General features: G+C 43.3%; 1 protein-coding gene across 1 annotated transcript; it reads right to left on the reverse strand.

The window, feature by feature from the left end:
• Positions 1-399: 399 nt before the first annotated feature.
• PLCXD1 (phosphatidylinositol specific phospholipase C X domain containing 1) lies at positions 400-17249 on the reverse strand. Its single transcript, XM_074930181.1, has 7 exons — positions 17191-17249; positions 13751-13893; positions 10311-10447; positions 6956-7084; positions 5867-6022; positions 2158-2341; positions 400-1181 (listed from the first exon to the last, which is right to left on the reverse strand). The coding sequence occupies exons 2-7, from the start codon at positions 13860-13862 to the stop codon at positions 904-906; spliced, it is 996 nt and encodes a 331-aa protein (XP_074786282.1). The 5' UTR covers positions 13863-13893; positions 17191-17249; the 3' UTR covers positions 400-903.
• Positions 17250-18625: the final 1376 nt, after the last annotated feature.

Raw genomic sequence — 18625 nt, forward strand, 5'->3', positions numbered from 1 at the left:
AAAGACCAGGTGTGAAACCCCGAATGAGCACGACAGAAGCCAAGAATCTGTACTTCTAGAGCAGTCTCAGTTTAGATAAGGAATTTGTTTCATATGTGTTTATTTTCAATGTAAGGCATATTTGGCAACACCTAGTAAAACATATTTCATTACCATAGACAAAACTGTCTAGGGGCCTAGTTTTGGTATCTATTACTGCAGAACTGGCACGAGCGATAAAAAGAGTAAGTGTTCAAACACACATACCTCTTACAGATCATAAGGAATTTTATGACTACCCTGTTGGTAAAGGGGCTCATAACTGATACTCAGCACACAACAACAGTACAGCTGCTTCTAGATCTCCAATGTTAGTCATATATTGCTGTATATATAGAAATCGTGTCAAATGGAATTGCCAATACGGTATCTTTGATGTATCAAAAAATATTTTTAAACTGTTCCTTTTGTATATTTTAACACAAACTGAAAACAGATAAGACAGTGTCACACTGATAGAAAAGACTGAGAATTGGAGTCACAAGTACTGCAGAAAATCTTTACAATTATAAGAAAGATAAAATCTTAGAATAATTCATGCAGCTACTGACATATTTCTCCTTCTTGCTCATATGTAAAATAAGATTAAGTTCTTGGGCCTTTCAATATTGCCAACTGCTACAGAATCCAAGTGCGTCCAAGTGAATTATACTATAGGTCTCTAGAGACTTCAGCAAGGTCTGCTTGCTCTCTTTTCTGTGAAAAGGCCTTGAAACCCAGATGGTGTCGAGAGCACTTTTCTTACTGAGTCTTTAGAACATCCCTGGTTTAACCGAACCTTTATGCGATCCAGGATGTTTAAACTGGTTTACGTTAAATGCAGACAAAGCCTTTTCAGCTTCTCACAGATGAAGCAGTCGAGAATTAAATGCTCTTTGTTCCAGCCCCTTTACTTTGACAGTGTAATGGAGGATTAATTTTTGTGTTGAGTTCTATCACATCATTGACAAAATCATCATTTCCTATGAAGTCTCCAGCAATTATGTTAATACATTCTTTTTTTGGTCCTGGATACTGCTGCTTTATCCAGATTTTCAAGCATGGAAGACTCTGGAGTGTCATTTTCTTCAGTGATCCAAACGGGTGTACAAGAATATACCTTAAATTTTCAGTAAGGTTAATCCCCGCTACAAAGAATTTCTCTGAAACAAAAATCAGGTGACACATTAAATACTCCTTTGAGAACAGAAACTTCTCAGTACTGCATTAACTCCAGAACTCCTTGCTCTGGGAATCATTAAAATACTAACTTCACAATCTCTTTGTATTGTTTCATATCCCTAGAACTGTTTTGATAGACTGTCTCCCCTTGTTGCAGCTGCATGCTGGAGTAAACAGTTACTGAACCAAGCTGGGTTACTGAACCATTCCAGTTTAGCTAAATTTGTCTAAATTATTCATTGCAGACTACAGGTTCTCCACTAACTAGTCCTCCTTTATAAACAATGTTTTTTACTGCAGGAGTTGCTTCCAAATGCTTAGCCTTCCCCCGTATGGGTACACAGGGTGCAGCTACACGAGCATTTTCCTTTGGCTGGGGAGTGTGTTGCTGAAGCAGTTCTCCCTTTTGTCACCCCACGCGCTCACAGCACAGAGCTGCGTCAGAGGTCGTGAACTGAATTTCTTTCAGCTTGGACTACGCCAGCATGCCTGAGCGCTGCTATTTCCTGAGGTAGCTACAGCCTTCACACACCATTCATGTAGGGGTTTCTTTCCACAACAAGGCTAGCGTAATGCATTTCCCTCATCATCAGTGCTGCCTAAAGCAGCAAGCTCTGGACTGAGGAAGCAGTCTCCTACTCGCAAGACGGGCATGACGGTCCTAGTGAGCAGGTCTGCGCTGAGGGCTGCTATTCCACGGGATCACGCAAGTGAAGGGGCTGCCACAATTTATATAGTCTATGCATGTACATACACTGACGCGTGTATTTGCAACACCAAAGATTAACGTTGCACTCGCCCATGGGTGGGCAGGGCACTCGGCAACATGAGTGCGTCCTGTGCACACAGCACGCACAAAGTGGTTATCTCCCGTAACGCTATGGTCACCCAACTTCCTACTTGGTTTGCATTGCCATACACGTCCCTCGTTTTCTCCAAGCGACTCCCTGTGCCTACCTGGACGGCCCATCCGCTTCATGCGCTCTAAATACCGAATGAGAGCACGAGTGGAAGTTTTGTTTCCCCACCAGTATGGAATCGCTGGCCACAGCTCACAGTGCTCCTCCACTTCCATGTCCTCTTCGTAGGAGACTATAACCTGGTGGCCATGCTGCCACATGGTCCGCAGTGTCGGTACCACCTAAGAGAAAGTATGCCCAGGTTGAAGTCAACAACACAGCAGTGTTCCCAAAGTTCAAATACTGATGTGTGACATCACCTTGGTAGAGAGGCACAGATTCACTTTAAAGAAAGCTTTTAAGCATACAGCCCAGTAGGTTATTGGCTGGATTACAAGCTGCAGGTGCAATAGGAGCCTGGGAACTTCAGCAGATTCCTCCTTGCCTCAAACAATTCAACTACATTAAGGTACCTAACTCAAGGTCTTAACACCTGTGTAGCAAGAAACCATCCCCATATCAGTTCTCGTGCACATATCGCTACTGAAAATTTCTTGGGAAAGGAAATTTGGTGGAAGGGGATAGGAGGGAGGCAAAGCCCTACACCCAGCTGTAGGAATACAGACACAGAGAAGCAGGAATAATTTTGGCAAAAGCCCCACATTTGTCATGGTAGCCATCAAAGAAAATTGAACTGCTTAAGATTTGGTATGACTAAATGTAAGTCTTCAAGAAGTATGTTAATTTTGATTTCTTTAAATGGAAACTTTATGAAATAGATGCTCCAGACATTTTGTATTGAGAGAGGGGAAGACTTGAGTCAGGAACCTTCTCAGACAGACAGACAGATGGGCTGAACCAGGTCTGTTAAGTGTTTCAATATGAAATAACATTTTCCAATCCTCAAAAGTTACTATCGGACAGAACTGAGACCCTCTGACTAGTTTTATTTGTAAAACCAACATATTTAACAGGTATTGTGTTTTTTAAGAATGTTAAAAGCTCCATGTGTTGCTTGTGAAAATGAAATGGTGGCTTTTTGATGTTCCAATTAACTTACTAAAATAAAAGCCAAAGGCAGTTGAAAATATCTTATGTAAATCTTTGAAAGGAGCCAAGAGTCGAGCAATCATCAAAATCCCTCTTCCTTCATCCAAGAAAGAGAGAGTGCAAGTCTCATTTAAGTCAGAAAATACTGCAAAATTAAGACACAAGCTACTCAAACTACAAAAATCTGTGACTGACAGAAGCCTTTGCTTTACTACAGTTGCCTTTCTAAAGCTGGAGCCTCTGGGGAAAAAAAAAAAAAAGGGGGGGGAGGGCGGGGGGGGGCGATGAAAAAAAAAAGCTACCAGAGATGTGTACATGAGCACAGGTGCTTATTCTGCAAACAAAGCAGAAATGAAACTTTGGATGTCTAACAAGGGATTTTTAAACCCTAGTAATCCAGATCAAAGGAAGACACCTTGAATAGTTAGGGCAATTAAAATTTTAAACGCAGTGTAATGTTGTCACAATGCGGCCTGTGCCAGTACTACATACAGACCTCTACTTAGCAGTTTGTTCATAAACACTTTGATGCTTACTTCTGTATGACAATAGAGTTAGAGTCTTGAAAGACAGCAGGTACTAAATTATTTTAGAATAAGTGAACAAGCACTTGGTTATTTGATGATTAATCTGAATCTGTGATCCCGAAAAAACCCACAGCTACCTAACCTGCAATGGTATCACTTGCAAAAAATGGTGAGATCCACTGTGCTGGTCACAGACCCCACAGAAATAAAACCTTCCTGCTTGAGAGAAGTACTTGGCTTCTCTTTTCTCCAGTGCCCTTCCTCCTTCCCCCTGGACACAAGTCAGGTGATCTTGAACCATTTGTTCCTCACCTTCATTCAACAAGCCTCATTCAACAAGCAGCAGCTTGCCCGTTTTACAATTAATATCTTTTTTCTTTTTAAGAGCTGGCCCTGTGTCTGAAAGCAAATTTGACTGTCTTCTCCAGTATTGCTCTGCTCATCCACATTAAGGACTCAAATTATTTGGGGAAACAATAAAACAGTGTCACTCAGGTCTTCAGTTATTCAGCTGAGGCCTGAATATTCAGAATCCTCTAGTTTTGCTGAGAATTGTTCTATTTTAACTCTGCTGTACAAAATGCTTTGAAATGGTAATACTCACCCATTCCTGATACACCAGCTTCAAAGGCTGAATTCAAATCACAAACAGGGTCATCATTACCCTGTACCCCTCACATCTCCAGAGAAAACCCTCTGTTCCTCTGCATCTTTGAAATGTTAATTGTTTAAGTACTAAAAGCTCTCACACCTTGTAAAAAGGGGGAAGCTAAAAATCTCAACTTTTAAAATTTAGCAATCAAATAATTTCTGATTATTTAAATTAAGGCTTTTCTGGGGGTTTGGGCGACTGCAAGTACATTAGGCTGGTTGGAAGGTCAGCTCCAGCTCACACCCAGGAAAGAAAGTCAATGCCACCAGAATTACACTGAAGGTAGAGATGCTATTAAGAGGGACCTTGACAGGCTGGAGACATGGGCTGACAGAAACCTCATGAAGTTCAATAAAGGCAATGCAAAGTCCCACAATGATTTGACTAACCCCACATACCAGGACAGACTGGCAGCAGCTGACTAGAAACCTGCTTTGCAGCAAAGGACCTGGAGGTCCTAGTGGACACCAAGCTGAACATGAGACCAAGTGTGCCCACACGGTAAAAGCCAGCTGCAAACGGGGGTGTATTAGTAAAGGCACAAACAGCAAGTCAGAAAGCGGCATGCTGCCCTTCTATTCAGCAGTTGTGGGACTGCATCTCAAGTTTGTTTCCAGCTGGGAATTTCCCCAGTACAAAAAGGTCAGTGACATGCTGGAGCGAGTCCAACAGCATGCAACCAGAGCAAGCAGAGGCTAAAGCAAGGACAGGTTGAGAGAGCTGGGTCTGTTCAACATGAAGAAGAGAGGACTACGGACAGGTCTCACTGCTGTCTGCAAATACCTAATGGGCAGATGTAGAGAACACTCAGATATGCATAGCAAAAGGATGAAAGTCAGCAGACACAAGTTGCAGCAAGACAGATTCTGATAGATAGACAGATGATAGATAGATAGATAGATAGATAGATAGATAGATAGATAGATAGATAATTAATAGATAGATAGATAGATAAGGAAAGCATGTTTAATGTGAGATTGGTCAAACGTTGGACCAGGCTGCATAGAAAGCTTATAGAATTTCCATCCTCAGAGATATTAAAGAATGGACAGGACAGAGCCTAGCGTAACTTTGAAATTAATCCTGCTTTGCATCATGGGGTTGGAAAAGGTGACCTCCAGAGGTCACTTCCAACCTAAACTATTACAAATAGCATAAAAATTCATTTATAATCATTGCTGTGAAAAGGCAGAAAATGGATTCTTTAATTCTATATAGTAAGGACTATTATTTATAACACACCTTTTATTTTCTTTTTTTAACAAAGACAGGACAGTAGACAACAGTTGTGTCCCTACTATTATCCCACAACTCAACAGACATGACAGTTAATTCTTATTCCCTCCTCCACACCATGGGATGTAGTTTTGCTTTATCTCCTCAATTTTATTAGGTAAACACCTATTTCTGATGCAGCAAGTGTTACTTTTCATGGGTTAAAAATACAGTGAAAGTAGACTATATCTAAAAATTTGGAACCAAGGATCTCATCATAATATATCATTCTTAGGAAAAAAAAAAAAGGATCTCATACTTACATTTCTGGGACACAGTTTACATTGGAAAGTCTCTTTTATATAAGCAATAAGAAGACAATGAAGTTTCCTGGTTAATCCATCAAAATTCCTGCAGGCTAAAATAACGACCTCCCGAGGATGATTTTCCAACCACCTTAACACTTCCCACAGAATATCCTACAAGAGAGAGTCACAGCAACTTAGAAAATCATCTGTGCTATGCATGGTAAAGGAACCAACAACCAACAAATAAAACCAACAGAGCATTGATGGTGGGGTAGACCTGCAATCACAAAAATGAAAATCAGTGTAGGTTTCTGGAGGATGGCTACCTGACTGCTCACAAAGTGGTCCAGAGAGATGGATCGCAGGAAAACCTTCTTTCTGCAGGTCTGTGCTGATTTGCTCTGAATGTAGTTCTAGCACACCACTCTTAACAGTTTTGGGTTTTGATAATATCCATGAACTGCCTACTGCCCAGAGGCGGGTTAGCCATAAAGCCATCTTCCCAAGCTACTTTAAGGACAAATATCATATTAGTGGCAAACTCAAAACCAGGGAAAAGTTCTGTGCTTGCTTAAACATAACAGGACCTATTTTCCCCGTTTGTTATGGGCAATGACAACTTCTTGGAGACCACATATAATTAGCGGGGTAGTCAGGCATTACATCTAACAGAGACTCTCTGTCTTTCAGTGAAATACTTTTTGCTCAAAAAAAAGTGTTTCTGTAATGTTATTAGGCTTTCAATACCTTCTTCTCTTTAACAACTTCTCTCATTACTGGGAAAACAGGATTGCCCTGGGTAGCACCCTGGGACAACACAAGATAAACCCCAGAAACATCAGGCACTTTATAGGGGCTAGGCAGTGGAGGGCAAGGCACAGCAACTCCAGTTTGAAGAAGAGGAACTTCTTGATGCTCCAGTCTCACTTGCAGCTGCTGAAACTAACTTCCAACCCTTCTGATTCTCTCTAGTTTGAAGTTTTCACAGTAGGAAAACAAATAACCTACTCAGAAAACCTTGGGCCAGCATTTTCAGATTATGATAGCTCTTAAACAAAAGAAACAGCACTGTTTCTATAGCCATCCCAAAGGTAAGGACAATACCTGTACAGTAACTGTTGTGTAAACCATATGCACAAAGTACAAATTCATAGATGGATCATTAGCCTTGTGGGCAATCCTGAAATCCAGATATCTAACTCCGGCCTCAAGTTGCTCCGTAACAGTCAGTACCTGAAAGGTGAAACAGAAGACAAAGGTCCCAAGGCCTTGTAAGAGAGTTGTTTCTTTAGAAAGTTGAAGAAGGTGTACAAAGTTAGCCCTATGACATTTTTCACAGGTCTTTCATCTTTAAAATGGCACTATATGGCACTAAGTTGCAACTTGGAAGTATTTTACTCTCTGACAAGATGGATCCCAATTTCCCTGCGGCATATAGTGCAGATACAGATTAGATTAGTTTCAGACCTCTGCCCTTGTTGTGTCCTGAAAGTTAAAGATCTATTAACCTGTGCATAAATACACAATCACTCTTCACAAAACTATTTGTACAAACAAAAATTGCAGGATCAGCACCTCAGAAATGCTGTATTTATTTTATTAGATCAAAGACTTCACCATGGTTGTCTCTGAGGAGTTCACTCATACTCAACAGAAGAAAAAACAAAAATAGAAAAAAGTACTGGCTATTATTCTTTTTCAAGATAACGTCTCTAAAAATGTCTGAATTAACCTGTAGAAGTCTACAAAACAGAGGTTCTCCTCTATTTCCACTTCCCTCAGACCTCTTTTACTGGATTTGAGGGCTGAATTGTACAGGTGATAAAGCTGAGTTCCTGGGGCAAAAATTCCCAAGTGATATGTCTCTTGTCTATATCAAGGCTCTCTTTGCATAAGAAAATAAAAATAAATTTAATTAAAAACGTTTAAATGCTAAAATGCTAATTTGTCTCAGTTCAACGCACTATCGACAACACTTTCAGGTTTCAGCAAGCATACACTGTACTGATTTAAGTCAGAAAGGATTCAACAAAAGCTACGTCAATACAAGGCATTGTGCCTGAATAACCACATTTGTAGCTTTAGGGCCAAGACAGAGCTTAAGACACATGGAAGATGCTCACCCTGCCTAGCCTGAACATTTAACTTTCTGTTCTTAGGATGGCAATTGAATCTCCTCACGCTGTGTCAGAGCTGCAGGGCTGGGGGGCGGGGGGGGGCACAGCCCAGTTGAAGGAGTGATCCATGCTTGAGTCCCACCTTCACTTGGAGCATGCTGGAGATGCAAGTGTATATGGCTGTAGGTCATATATAAACTCTGAGGCCAGAAAGAGCACCAGATGAAATAGCTGCTCTGAACTGCCCTTTGGATTAATCAATTTTTTTCTGTTGACTGCATGGGAAAACTAGACAAATTAGACTTTCTAATTAGTCAGCGGTGTTTGGATACTGAATTGGACAATGTGAAAATTACCCCCAAAGAGCAAAATTTAAGAAGCCTTGGGGAGCGATGCTGTTCAGTGATGTAATCTCACACCAGACATCCAGGGCATGAGTGGAAGTTACACACCTGACATCAGTCTTGGTGCAAGAAAGATTTGAGCCTCTAGATTGACACCTGTGACAGCCAGGGCTCAAGCCAGGCACCGCCTCCTAGGCACTGGGCCATCCAGAGACCTGTGGGTCCTACCATCGGTATGACTCCCTAATGTGTGTTCTGGATACCAACAGGTGGAGTCACCTCCTCACAAAGATAAGCACCACAGAGCTAAGGAGGGGCAGGATTGCAGCCATGCCTCTTTCCCATCAGCACTGGGCCACTTCCCACTAACATGCTGGGTTCAGACCAGAAAATTACTATAAAGATGTAGGGAGCTTGTTTGTCATCAACAAGGTCACTTCACTGGCCAGCAACCCACAAGTTAGGTGGTGTCTAAATCTTTCATTGGCTTAAGTTCTAAAGCAAAAAGCAGCTCAAGACAAGACACTGTGCTGAGTGCCCTTCCACATCAACTCATCACTGCTGTTACATATTCAATATCTTTGTAGTGTCTAAGACTCCAGTTTGCAAGGGTTGCTCATACACAACAAAAGAAGCTTCAGCATACATATTGCCATTTATCAATTATTCCCCTTTAATTCCTTAATAATGAACTACTCCTTCAATAAGAACAAAAGTGAAAAGATTTTTGGTATCTCTTTGATGCCAGTAAATTTTGTTCTTTAGAAAAATCTTCAGAAACTCTTAACTTAAATTGTGATCCCAAATTTGGTCTTTAACACACGTTTGTGAGGAACAAAGAGATAACTACTAGCTTAATATTTAGAAATTTTAAAAGATTAACTAAACCTCATGTGAGGGACCACACCTTCATCCTCTTACTCTTTATGGAAAAAAATTCCCTTCAACAAGATTTTTGTCTCTCCTGCTGGGTGAAATACTTACACAATATAGATGGGGAAAACAACTGACATCTCACGCAACAGTGATAGTAAAAATGAAAAGCATTACCTTCTGAAGAAAGTGCAAGAGAAAAAACTTTTAATTATAGTAGTATTAAATGTTATTTATAACAACAATAAACACATGAAAAAGAAGGTGAGTTTCTAGTACAAAGTGGTCAGCTTTAAGCAACATCTTTGTCTATGTATCATGTCTGCCTCACCTACATGCTTTTTCCCCACAAAAGAAGGTCTGGTATGTATGGGACCTATCTCGTACCCCAGTGTGCTCATTTTAGATAGGATAGAGTTAATTTTTTCCATAATGGCTGGTATGGGGCTGTGTTTTGGATGTGTGCTGAAAACAGTGTTGGTATTAAATGGATGTTTTAGTTACTCCTAAGCAGGGCTTATACAGAGTCAGAGCCTTTTCTGCTCCTCACCCCACCAATGAGGAGTGCTGGGGGTGCACAAGAAGTTGGGAGGGGACACAGCTGGGACAGCTGACCCCCACTGACCAGAGGGATATCCCGCTCCATATGATGTCACGCTCATCATATAAAGCTGGGGGAAGAAGAGGAAAGGGGGGGACATTCACAGTGATGGCATTTCTCTTCCCAAGTCACTGTTACGTGTGATGGAGCTCTGCTTTCCTGGAGGTGGCTGAACACCTGCCTGCCCATGGGAAGTGGTGAATGAATTCCTTGTTTTGCTTTGCTTGTGTGCACAGCTTTTGCTTTATTTATTAAACTGTCTTCATCTCAACCCACGAGTTTTCTCACTTTTACTCTTCTGATTCTCTCCCCTATCCCACTGCGGGGAGTGAGCGAGAGGCTGGGTAAGGCTTAGTTGCCAGCTGGGGTTAAACCATGACACCCAAGCACAGTATCTCATGAGAGCACAGATTTCTGGGTAGCAGGCTATTCCTTCATTTCATGGGAGAGTATGAGCACCCTCAGTACTGCAGTAAAAGCTTCAGCTTTGCCCAGGCATGACAAGAATGCTAGATAACAGTTACCTGTGTTATAGACCACTTCATGATAATGGGGTGCACAATGCAGGGGATACATTTGTTTAAAAACTTCACCACCTTGGATTCATTGCCACTAACAGCAGAGGTTTTATCCAAACAATAGGTCATAGTGTCGTGACTGCCTGTAGAAGACAAAAATAAATGTACAGAAAATGTCATTTCTTAACTACTCAAGACCACAATACATGGTTATATTGGGTGTGCACACCTGACATGTCACCCCATTTTCAAATCACACACTTTTATTGTCTGACAGCCTATGTAGTTATGGCAAAAAGGTGGGCTCTTCCACAGATGTTGTTCATCTGACATTGATAAGCTTAGTGTGAAATCCTCATGAAGGGACGCATCGAGACTTCAATAAAGAAGTCCCCACCCAAACTACACAATCATTGTTGTTTGCCTCAAACCACAATAAAATGGCCTGTTTCAACTAGCAGCTTCCACTGAAATAATTATTTTGATGTGAAAACCCACTTTCTTCAGGGAATGAATAGCTGAAGGCTGAATTTATCTAGAATTTGTCCTGTTCTCAGAGTTGTCCAAATGCAGGACTTCGTACTCTGATCCCATCATCTCTGCACGGGAAAATATGACTGAGATCAGAAATTCATCTTCTTACACCTTTAACTGGATCAACTCCTAACGTGGCACTTTAAGCATTTATATCTTAAATATCTGGTAAAAATGCCCTCCTGAACTAAACACCCACATTCCCTACAAAAACAATGTAAGAGGTGGGCACTGGAAAGTTTCAGAGGCAAATCCAAGTCTAAGTTTACATGTGACAGATTAACAAAATCCACTTTTATGGACTTCAAAAATTACCTGTCTCTCCAGCACAGGGAATTACATAGGGGCAGACTAAGCATAAGAGCCAAGCACAGCTGCCCAAATATTTAACTTCCTGGAAGTCTGAATAAATCTGACACATCTCTTGCATCATGTTTAGATGAAACTCTTGGAACTCACAATTTCTTCAGGACAGGCAACCAGTGATTTTGCTAGCTTTTTCTGTCCATTATTTCTTCTAATTTTATAAAGCACCAATAAGAAAAGCTAAAAGTCAGGAAAGTGACTTGCTGGGATCTTTGCAGATACTCTGCAAAACAGAGTATCTGCAAGGAATTTGCATCTCATTTTGTTTTTTAAGTTTTCTGTCAAACAAATTGTTCACTGGTGCTAGAAACTGCCTTCTTGAACAGTCAGACTTACTGCTGCCAATGGCAATATTTCTAGTAGCCAAAGAAAATGGACAAGATTGTGTCTGAAATAAAGAAAATTCTTTGAAACTGTCAGTAATAGTTTAATGTCTCACTCATTTTTTTCACCTTTAAAATCAAGTTTTTGTCTATTTTCCTGTTTTAAACACCCAAACTAAGCTCATTGCAGGTGGAAGATCGATAAAAGAATTTGTCTTACAGGATGTAAGAGTCAAACCATTAAATAAATACCCACAGACCAAATCCAAGTCTGAGACAAGTGAAAAGGATTCCATCAATGGGCATCGCACCTACTGATGCCCATCAGCAAATGGATAATACCTTTTCATTTAGGAGTCTTCTTGTGATACCGTGAGTAATGAAAGGAAGATAGGTATATCCATGACACAATAAATATGATGCAAAGATAGTGAGCTAGCACCAAACCAGGTAGCTTCAGAACTTGAAGCAACAGCTCCCCACCAGCACTGTGCTGAACCTGGTGCAAACACAACACTAATTACTGAAAATTGCCTGTCTCCTCGTCATGCTTTCAGAATGCACTCTGACATTTCTTGTACACCTTGTTGTCTTCTCTATCTGAGATAAGCTTCCTCTTCCAAACTGGGCTTCCCCCAGTCATTGCTCCCTATGAAAACCTGCCAGAGCTGTCTTGACCTGGTTGATCTTGATCTGCTTTTGTTCTGTCCTGGGCTAGACCAGTTTTGTAGGTCAGCTGGACAGCCACCAAAATCTTCCAAGTTCATAGTCTGCCATGCTCTGTAGAAGTCCTCCAATGTCTGCTGTAATGGGCTTGTCTTCAATTATTCTTTTCTTTGTGCCTGCTCCCCATGCAGGCATATTCATGAGATCAACAAACATTCACAAGAATAATAAGGTGACCGTTAGCAGAAGAGCCAGGAAGCCAAAGGCACACACCAATGGATTCTCAGCTTTCTACAATGTCCAAGAAGAACACTGTGAAACCTTTTTAGAAACAAAGTTCCTTTTCTATCAAACAGAAAAACCACTAAGCATGCTACTGATTTTTTGAAGGATTTTTTTCAGGAGGAACAAAAAAGAAAAAAAAAAAGATAAAATTATCTTCTTTCTTCTATCATAAGATAGATAGATACTTATTTTCTTCTCTTGATGGTTAAATAAGAAATCTAGAATTTTTTAATAACATCTGTCCTGGGGATCTCTTACATAGGCGTTATCCAAAACAGAGTTGAACTTGTTCTGATGTTAACATCAATTTAAATTACATATCCAAGAAGTCACCATGAAATGTTTCTGGGTTTCAGTTAACCTACGACCCTGTAGCCTATATAAAACATTCATCTACACACTGTGCTGCTTTCCACCCAAACTACCTGTCGTATCTGCAGCTGTGAGAGGAAACGTGGGCTAGACTTTTCTTTAGTACCATTTTCATTGAAGAGGCAAAGGGAATCACTCAAGAGCTGGCAGTCCTCCAGTGCCTCCCCACATGCCAGTGAGTACAGGTTCTCCTGTAACTTCTTTGGACAGAATGGGGGGGGGGGGGGGGGGGGATCATCTATTCAAGGCAGCAAAGAGAGCAATAATATGACCAAAGAAAGCCTAATGATACACAGGCCTGAATGTAGTACCAATGAGGACACCAGCTATAGCTTATAGCACAGCTGTATTTACCCATAATAGCATAAATCCAGCAGGGTCATATTGAAAAGTCACATTCTACATTAATAAAAACATATGTTAATTAAAAGTCTCGTTCCTCCTTTTTTCATACCTTCATGGCATCTTTTAAATAGTACAAAGAAATAATAAGGTAAAATGTTATTTCTCTCCTTTTGGAACCACTTTATTATGTAGAAAGTGAAAAGAATTAATTAGGAAAATCTCACCATTGCCCAGCTAAACAAATGCTCAGATTATTAATAGAAATCTGACAAGATGATGCACAGGGACTACAAAGAGTCCCTCTTTCTTTCCTTCCCTCAAAAAACACCCAACAAAAAAACCCCTTTTTTCCCCCCTGCCCTCCAAGAAATCCCAGACATTACAGACTAAAAGTATTCACATGCACGCACATGTCACACAAACCCTCCCTCGAGCCCTTCTCCCACACACTGACCCAAATAATAAATGTAGCCATCCTGAAATGGGACAAACAGGATGTTCCAATGCTTAAATGACACACTAACAAAACAGCAGAGACAAAAAGTTAGTCTTCACCTGGAAGAGCCAAGTTATAGAGGGGAATATCCCAGAGCTTCTCTGGCAGTCGTGACATCCATTGACCATTTTCATGGCACACATGAATGGAGGTTTGCAAAGGGCCTTCCATTAGCGCCTGCTCTAGAACTTCATAGGGTGTTCTGGAAGGGAAAAAGAAAAGAAAAAGAATAAACCATTCTATAAACTGTGGTTGAATTAATGCCACAGCACCTGTGCAGGACGGACTTATACATGCTATAAAATGTCAATCTTTCTCTCAAGTAGTTGCAGCAAAATGTAGTGCTTCTTGTCCACAACACACACTGCTTTTGGTAACGCTGTCTCCCAGCACAATGCCAAGGGAAGGTTCCAACTTCAGGCTTGAAGAAAATTGAAAGAAAAAAACAGAGCCAAGACCAATATGTACAGCTTTGTTGGTATGGTGAAATGACCATCTACATTGGCTATTGCAACACCATGAGGAGTAACGCACCACCAGTGTGAAACGTCTGTTCCCTGACCCTTCGCATCCCCGGGAGCATGGCAGTGGGACCGATGGCAGAGCCAGGACAGAGGCTGGGTCTGCAGCCCTCAGGTCCCTGGAGAACACCTAATTTGAAGCATCAATTCAGCTGCCAGAACAATACCTCTGTGAAAACCCTTGACAAAGACGTCAGGATATTGAATTTCCAGGCCATGCTGGCTTCTGGGGTCTGAGAGGAAAACTTCCATCTTCTTATTACCTGTTTTGAGATCTCTTGATGTCTGTTCTTATCATCTCTACTGCTGAGCTCATGATCACAAGTACTTCAGCTCAGTCAGACCTTCCTGAAAACTACTCTGGAACTGTTCTTCTTGGATACAAGCCTCTCCAGGATCTTCTGAAAAATTTGCAATGGTCATAACAGGAGTGCCAGTGGATGAAACCCAGCTGAGAAATCATGGTTATCACCAGGGCCTTCTAGAGGTTTTATTTTGTCAGTCACATAGGGCCATATGAAAGGCAACTTTAGGAATTTCATTGCTAAGTTTTATGTCCATACCGCACATAACAGATACAATCTGCCCTTATATCTGTCAATGCACATATGATCCCTCTTCCAGCCTGCCTTGCTGTGCCTTCGGTGTGGCTTTGAATTGGTCTCCCTGAGTACAGCCACCCCAGTTAAGGTACGAATGGGACCATGTCAGCTGAGGGAAATGCCCAGCACCCCTGGCACAGTGACACAGGCTGCACATGTCCAGTGTGTAACCTGGCACTTTCCTCCTGGTGAAAAGCACCTACCTCTGAGGTTATCCATACACACAAGGCTACTGTGTAAGCAGGAAGGAAGTAGCTTAAACCCTCTCTTGCTTCCTTTGTTTCACCTTAAAAAACAGATATTTGATGGGCCTAGTACAAAGTCAAGTAGAAAAACGCCCATGGATTCATTTAGAAAAAAGGTGCAGATCCTTTTGTCCTGCATGAGCAAACGGTCTCTATATGCTACATCTGGTATTCTTACTATTAGAAAGAAGTTCAGATCTCAGGCAGATCAACTCATCCACCCTCTGGCTCTGCAATTTAACATGCCGAACTTCTGCCTCCTGCAGACCCCTTGCTCAGACAACAGATGTCTGCAGCTAATCTCGTCCTGTTTTGCTGTGTTTCATGCCTCCTCAGGCTGCACACCACTGCTCAGCCAGGGCTGCTCTGCTCTAGGCTACGTACCATGTAGCATCAGCATGGACTGAGACTGTAGGTGCTTAAAATAACATTGCTATTTAGTAGTTGCAAAAGACTGGATAGTCTTTCTCCTTCCCCAGCTCTGAAGCTGACAGGAGCTGCGAGGATGCAACACTCCAGCATATGGCAGCACTTACGTGGGTCCTGTACACAGACTAGAAACCTAACAATAAGATTTTCCTCCTTTCCTTGGGATCTGCAGCTCTCTTTCCAGAGCCTTTGGGGCTGCCTAATTCCTCTGTACTCCAGAGACACCTATGCCCCCCCAGAGCGGGCACACAGCCCCCCCGTGAGCAGCAGGGGCCTGTAAGCCCCACCAGCCAGCCGCACCTCGGCCCAGCACAAGCTCCTTTGCCCCAGCAGCACTCCCAGGATGCATCCGAGGGTGCAGGCTTACCTGCTGCCACCCTCTCCTTCCGCCATGTGCTCTCATTGCCTCACTCGGGCTACCGTGGGCACAGTCCCACAGCTAACAGAAGACAATCCGGTTTTCTGCCACGCTAGTCCCTTATACAGGTTCACCTCCGAGTTAGGACAGCCCAGTGATGGCCCATACCGAAGAAGACTCTGAGGAGGCAGCAAGCCCTGCGATCGGCTTTGCCGGGCTGTACAACTAGACCCCTCGGCACTGCCCAGCCAAAACCCATAGGCAGCAGGTTCTCAGCCTGGCATAAGCTGCCATCAAGGCCCCAGTCTCTGCAGGACCGAGACACTTCACAAAGAGTGTCCTGCTGGGCCTGAGGAAAGCCAGCAGAGAACAGAAACTGCAAGACGAAGCTATGCTGCAGTCCTGCAAACGCAGACATATGAGAAATTCACATCTCATCCTCCTCTTCCTCCTCTTTTTCTTCATCTTCCCACCTCCCTCCTCAGCACCCTGAGGCTGGGGATGGCAGCCGCCGGCAGTGCACGGCAGGAGCAGCAGCACCGCGGGCATCTGCTGATCAAGTCCCGTACAGCAGTGGCTGGACCAGATTTTGGCCTGACGGCCTGCAAAATGCAAAGCCCTAGACGTGCGCACCGCCACCTCTAATCTCAGCTGCTATCTTGTGTTTGAGATGTGGGGGATCCTTTATGGGGAAACCGAGGCTTCCCTGCAGTACTGAAATTACAACCGTTAGCCACGGCCTCTTATCACTAAATCCTAAACTTCGCAAAGGAGAACTGTGTCTTCACTTCCCCCTTCCAGACGGGCAAGGCTACCCTACACGCCTTGCCGTGACTAACAACCCTCACTCCCCTCGTTCACGCCAGCTTTCTGATCGGACCTTGGGTGGTCTGAGTGCAGGCAGCAACCACACGTTGAGGATTTTACCGGACACAAACAGTAAACAAGCAGCAAAACGGGCAAAGCCGCTAGAGACCACGGTCCTTCAAACCCAGGACGCAGAGGGCATCGGGCGGGATCTCGCCCGGGTTGTGCCCACTGCGTGCCACGGCCAAACGCCACGCAGTTGCGGGAGCGAGATAAGCTAAATGAATGTTTGATGATGCCGTAATTAAAACATTTGCTGCAGCCGGCCCAGAAGCTAACTAACGTCACGGGAACGACAGGAAACATCATGACGAGAGCTACCCGAACCGCCACGGCGAGGAGCAGGCTGCCAGCCCCGGCGGCGATACCGCGGGCTAAGGGCTCAGCCCCCCAGCCCATCCCCCGGCACCCGCTGCCGTGCCCTCCGCCGGGGCGGATTCCTCCCTCCCCTCTGCTTTTTTTCACCGTTTTACTTACTCCGAGGAACGATTTCGTTTCCATCTCAGCTCGCTGGGAAGACTTGTGCACCCCAGCTCCCCCCCCCGCCTCCCCGGGCTGCCCGCACTCGGGCAGCGGCTGCCCTACCCTGTCTGCCCTGCCCGGGTCAAGTGACCGTCGGTTTGAGGAAGGGGAAGGAGGGGCGAGAGGGATGAGGAAGAAGAGGGGAGGTGGTTCTGGAGAAGTGGAGCTGCCCGAAAGGCGCAGGTGAGACGCTTGCTGGACTGAAGATGTATTGCTTCGGGAGGCACCTGCAGGCAGGGTACAGGCGAAGGGGGGACCCCAAGCAATAGCATGGAGCCATCCTCCCAACTGCGTGTAAAATCTATTAATGCAAAAAACCTTAAAATATATCTATGTACATATATATAAAGTACCTTAATCGCCAGCTTTGTCCAACAGAGTTTCTGTTTCTTCAGTCTGCAGAGCTAATACACGGTTCACTAATTCTTTCCCTCCTCTTTAGCTTGTACAGCCTCTCATCCATGGTGAAATTCACTCCTGTTTATTATGGCACCTTGTAAGCTCCTCAAAAAGCTTTTCTGTGTAAGGAGGCAGGAAATAAAGAAGTGAGTGAATGGCACGTAGGGGCAAACATGAAAATCCTCGGTGCAGGTTTGGAAGCAGGGTGGTGCCTGCTTGGTCTCCCCCGAGTGGTGGAGGAAGCTCCCCTACTTCATCTCCCTGTTCCAAAAGCACATTAAAACATACAGTTCCTGAAGTAAAGAACGGTGAGCTGAAACTCCAAGGGAAAGTCTGGATAGAGAAGACTAACTTCCCTTTTTCCTCCACAGGGCAACCTTCCTAGAGGATCACCTACAGCAGAATGGGGATCTGACAGCTCCAGGATCATACTGTGGTCAGGACTAGGGAAAATTCAGGCTGCTGCAGTGTTGTGCTTCTTAATGCAAAGATTTATTTTCCAGATACTCCTTTTTCACTATCTCATTTTTGCGTGAGGCAGAGCAAAAGGAAGAGCAGTGTTCATGTACAGAGCAAAACTTGCAGTGCAACAACAACAGCCAGGCCAGGGTAACATTCAGCTGACCAAGTCATTCCCATTGGTGAGTCCAGGGCTGCCTGGGCTCCAGAGTTAGGCTACAGTTCAGACTGCTGTTTATATATCAGCTCTTAAAGAGTATCACAAAACTAGCTGGAGGTAGATAGAGATGTGCAGCAGGTTGTCAAGCTAGGCACAAGGACAAAATGCAAAAAGGGATGAAGTAGAGCAAAGAAAGAAAAGATACTATTTAAAGGCTGTCTGGTTTTGCACCACCAAGATAGAAAGAAGGTAGCTGAGAACAGTTACAAAGTATTGCTGTGCTCTTCATGGAATTAAATGCGAAAGTATTCCATGCAGGAAAAGTTAGGGAAAATCAGACAAAGTCATCTTTAATTTTTCGTTTACTTAGAA

This window comes from Athene noctua, chromosome 1 (assembly GCF_965140245.1).
Source record: "Athene noctua chromosome 1, bAthNoc1.hap1.1, whole genome shotgun sequence".
Classification (NCBI taxonomy): Eukaryota; Metazoa; Chordata; class Aves; order Strigiformes; family Strigidae; genus Athene; species Athene noctua.

Bases quoted from the DNA above. Each gene is read 5' to 3' on its own strand.
- PLCXD1 (XM_074930181.1), bottom strand. From the start codon at position 13,862: ATGGAAGGCCCTTTGCAAACCTCCATTCATGTGTGCCATGAAAATGGT. The intron at 10,448-13,750 runs GTGAAGACTAAC...TGTCTTCTACAG, and splicing joins CTATAACTTGGCTCTTCCAG to GCAGTCACGACACTATGACC. The intron at 7,085-10,310 runs GTAACTGTTATC...TTCACCTTTCAG, and splicing joins TGAAGTGGTCTATAACACAG to GTACTGACTGTTACGGAGCA.